At 62.3% G+C, this 3,655-nt stretch overlaps 1 protein-coding gene across 1 annotated transcript in view; it reads right to left on the reverse strand.

Annotated features, from left to right (window-relative positions):
- CLCN7 (chloride channel, voltage-sensitive 7) overlaps positions 1-3,655 on the reverse strand; it is a gene marked incomplete at both ends in the record, with an annotated part of 12,381 nt that overhangs the window by 542 nt on the left and 8,184 nt on the right. The window contains 8 exons of the mRNA XM_010139015.1: positions 3-46; positions 139-271; positions 551-636; positions 794-921; positions 1,235-1,286; positions 1,629-1,798; positions 3,047-3,140; positions 3,410-3,548. Of these exons, the coding sequence (XP_010137317.1) occupies positions 3-46; positions 139-271; positions 551-636; positions 794-921; positions 1,235-1,286; positions 1,629-1,798; positions 3,047-3,140; positions 3,410-3,548 (846 nt within the window). The remainder of the gene's footprint in view (positions 1-2; positions 47-138; positions 272-550; positions 637-793; positions 922-1,234; positions 1,287-1,628; positions 1,799-3,046; positions 3,141-3,409; positions 3,549-3,655) is intronic.

The following is a 3,655-nucleotide window of genomic DNA, read 5'->3' on the forward strand; positions in this document are numbered from 1 at the left end:
GGACGATGAGGTGGGAACGCAGGATCAGCCCCCGCAGTCCTGCCACCTGCAACAGAGCACTAGGCATGAGTCAGGGCTGGGATGGCGAGGTGGGGGGCAAAGGTGGGGGTCCCACACCATGGCCCACCCCGAGCCCACCTGCGTGGCATCAGGGTTGCTCTCTACCACTGGAAAACCGTTGTGGTTGGAGGAGGTGTCGCTGAGGATGTCCACCACCGTGCCCACTCGCTCGATCCTCCGCAGGCAGGTGACCGGAGTGCTCATGACCTCCCTGCAAGGAAGGCTTGGTGTGAAACACAGCCCCACAGCGGCATGCCCCAAATGTCCCCCCAATACCCACACCCTGATGCCTCCTCTGTCCCCAAAATCTGCGGGGGATGAGGAGAGGGAACACACTGCAGGCCACCCTCCCTGCTGGGGAAGGAGCCGAGCAGATGGCATCAGGCTCCTGGGACCAAACTGCGTCACCACCTCCATTTCCAGCTCAGGCCAACAGCACGGTCCAAAAGCTGCTGCCCCGGGAGCACCGAGCATCCACCAGCCCACCTACCTGGCCGTGAGGGAGTGGGACGTCACTGGGGCCTCCCAGTGCAGGAAAGGCACGCTCTGCAGCTGGATGTGCATGTCGTAGAGGCCCTGCAACGAGAGCCGAGCTGCCAGGAGAAGCCTGGCGAGAGGCCGAGGGGTAGAGCCAGGCAGCAGCTCACCTCAGAGGGAGCCCACGCTTGTCCTGGTCCCCCTGCAGCAACCAGCACCAGCCCCCTGACCCCCAGCCTCTCACACCAGCCCTCACCTCCACAAAGTAGTCTCCCACAATCTTTGCCGTCATCAGCACCAGCATGATCGGGAAGCCATAGGTGACATTGCCTGTTGCCTCCATCATGATGACCGTGAGGCTCAGCGTCATCCGCACTATCCCGCCTGAGAGAGACACCCAAGGTGTTGGGACTTCAAGAGGGCAGGAAGACATGGGGCAGGGGACGGCAGAACACCCAAGGCCCCCCAGTCTCTGCACAGCAGTCCAGGGCTGCCCGTACAGGCAGAGGTGCCCTGGATGAGCCCAGCCCTCGCTAGTGCCCCAGCGCTGCCTGTGCCGGGCAGGGTCCTTCGGAAGCTGACAGCCAGGCTGGGCTGAGGCTGGGGAGGAAGCTGCACCAGGCACCCAAGGACTGCTTTTTCCCATGCCACCACCCGCCGACACCAGCAGGAGGTGGCCACCTCCTGGGGAACTCACCCAGCTGCGCGGCAGCTCCCATCAGGGCGTACTTCCCAGGGTCAGCCCAGATCTGAGCACAGGAGAGAGGAGGAGCCAAGTCAGCTGCTGGCTCCCGGGTATCCAGAGAGAGCGAGCAGTGTCCTGGCCCCCAAACCCCCCTCCAAAGCGGGGAGGAGTGCCTGAGGCTGCCCACACAGCCCAGCCTGCTGGCACAGCTCTGTCAGGACACGGGAGAGCCCAGACCCAGCTCAGGAAGACGTTAAGCGAGGAGCCAACACCCCCCAAACCGCTGTGCCAAGCTCTTAGCCAGCTCCACGCACGCTGCCTGCTCGTGCCTCCTGCCCAGCAGCGAGGAGCAGGGCTGGGTGCCATGGCTCCTGCCACCCAACAGCCCTTCCCACCAAGGACTCACCGAGCCTTTGGTCAGGTAGGACAGGGAGATGCCGAAGAGCCTCCCCCAGGCAGCGCCGATCAGCAGGGAGGGGATGAAGACCCCCGCAGACACTGTGAGGCCGTAGGTCCAGCAGGCCAGGAAGAAATACATCAGCGTGAACATGCCCAGTGTCATGGGGTTGTAAGATCCTGAGGGGGACAGAGAATGGAGAGTCAGCGCTGAGGACACCGCAATGGGCTGCAGCCGTGGGAGAACAGGCAGCAGCAGCCCCTCTCATCAGGTGCACCTCCCATCCTGGCTGTTCAAACCAGCTCTTTAGGTTGTTTCTGCCCTCTCCAGGGCCCTGCCAGCCAGCCGGCACCATTCCCAGAGCTCCCACCCCACCAAGTCCAAAACAGGCCCTTCCTCCTCGCGACCTGTGACGACCCTGTCCACTCCCAGCCCCGCGATTCCCAGCCTCCCGATGAACTTCAAAGCCCTGAGGGACCGCCAGCGCTGGAGGACGAGGTCAGGAGGACAGAGGAGCTGGAGGGCTGGCAGAGGCCCTACCACCAGCTTCAGGAACAACTCAGCAGAGCAAGTCCTGCAAACCCCCTCCTGTCCTGCAGCTCCCACGCTGCTCCAGCCAGTCCCCAGCTGCCTCACGGCACGGGCTGTGCCATCACAGCAAGACCCTGCTGTCCCCAGGACTCAGCCTATTTTAGGAGTGCTGAGCTGCTCAGTCTAGTTTAAACAAGTCCTGTGCAACCTCTCCACAGAGAGGTCAATGGACTGAAGCTCCGAGCCAGGGAGGACCCAGCACTGCAGGGAGCGGCCCTGAGACACAGGACAGTCATCACTTGGCTGCAGGTGGCCAAGCTGCACATTCTGGGCTGACAGTCCAGAAATTCAGAGCTGTCTGCTCCCTGCCCACGTGCAGCTGGGCACAAAGCTCAGAGCAGCAGCAGAGGGCACGCTGGCGTTAGGCGAGGTCCAAGGGAAACTGGAGCCAGATCCTGGGAGCCAAACTGCATTTCCTAAGCAAATCCAAACCCCAAGATCCACCTCCGCAACCTGCCCAGAAGGTAAAGTCATTCTGGGGCAAGAGGCCCTGCTAATGAAGAAAACAACCAGGGACATTTCCAGGATGAGCTTGTGACAGCCAGCGAAGGTCAGACGTGCTCCCACGCAACTCCGAAGCAGCAGCTTGCAAACATGCACGAACACAGCCAGGTCCTCGCCCACTGGCTCCTGAAACCAGGCCCGCAGGCAGCACCAGGCACAGCACCCATCCCTCCTCCTTCCCCCACCCCGGGAAAGGAGCAGCAGTGCTTTGCTGGATCTCGTCGTGCCCTCATGGGGTTGTGCTGCTCAATCCCAGGGAACAAGTTGGTCACCCCGCACAAGCCCAGCCCCGCTCTGCTTGTGTTCAAGGACCCGCTCGCCGGGACACGAACCTGGAGGGTCATGAAAGAGATTGACCACGCTCTTCTCAGGTGTGTTAAAGAAGGCAGTGGCCATGGAGTTGTACTCTCCATCAGCGCAGAAAAGCTGAGGGGGGAGAAAAGAGAGAGTGAGAAGGGGTAGAACCAGGCTGCCCTGCGTCAGGGCAGCTGCCAGGCTCAGGGGACATGTGCTGGTGAGGAGGCAGCTCTGGGCAGCAAGCACACCAACCCCACGCTTGGGTCTGTGGCAGAGGGCATCGACTGAGGTCCAGTGCCACAAAATCCAACAGTCTTGTCTCCCTGCTTGGCCCTCAGCTTCTGCCCAGGCTCAGGGTGCCTCCCACCCCGGGGGGGCTGTTCTCCAGCACCTCCTACCTGCAGGGGATATGCCACCGTGCTCCCCTGGATGGGCTGGCAGTCTCTCGAGCAGTAAATCATGACAAACCCCACGGTTGCGGTCACTGCTGCCACCAGCATGGCCTCGACCACCTGAAGGCAGGGCCGGTGGATGTACCTGTGAAGGGAGCGGAGGAGAGAGGGGTGTGGGCAAGATCACCCGCAGCCTGGCTTGGCAGGTCACATCAGGCGTACGGACAGGCTGGCTGCCTCTGCTCCCTTCCC

The sequence above is a fragment of the Buceros rhinoceros genome, unplaced genomic scaffold (genome assembly GCF_000710305.1).
Source record: "Buceros rhinoceros silvestris isolate BGI_N320 unplaced genomic scaffold, ASM71030v1 scaffold22516, whole genome shotgun sequence".
NCBI lineage: Eukaryota > Metazoa > Chordata > Aves > Bucerotiformes > Bucerotidae > Buceros > Buceros rhinoceros.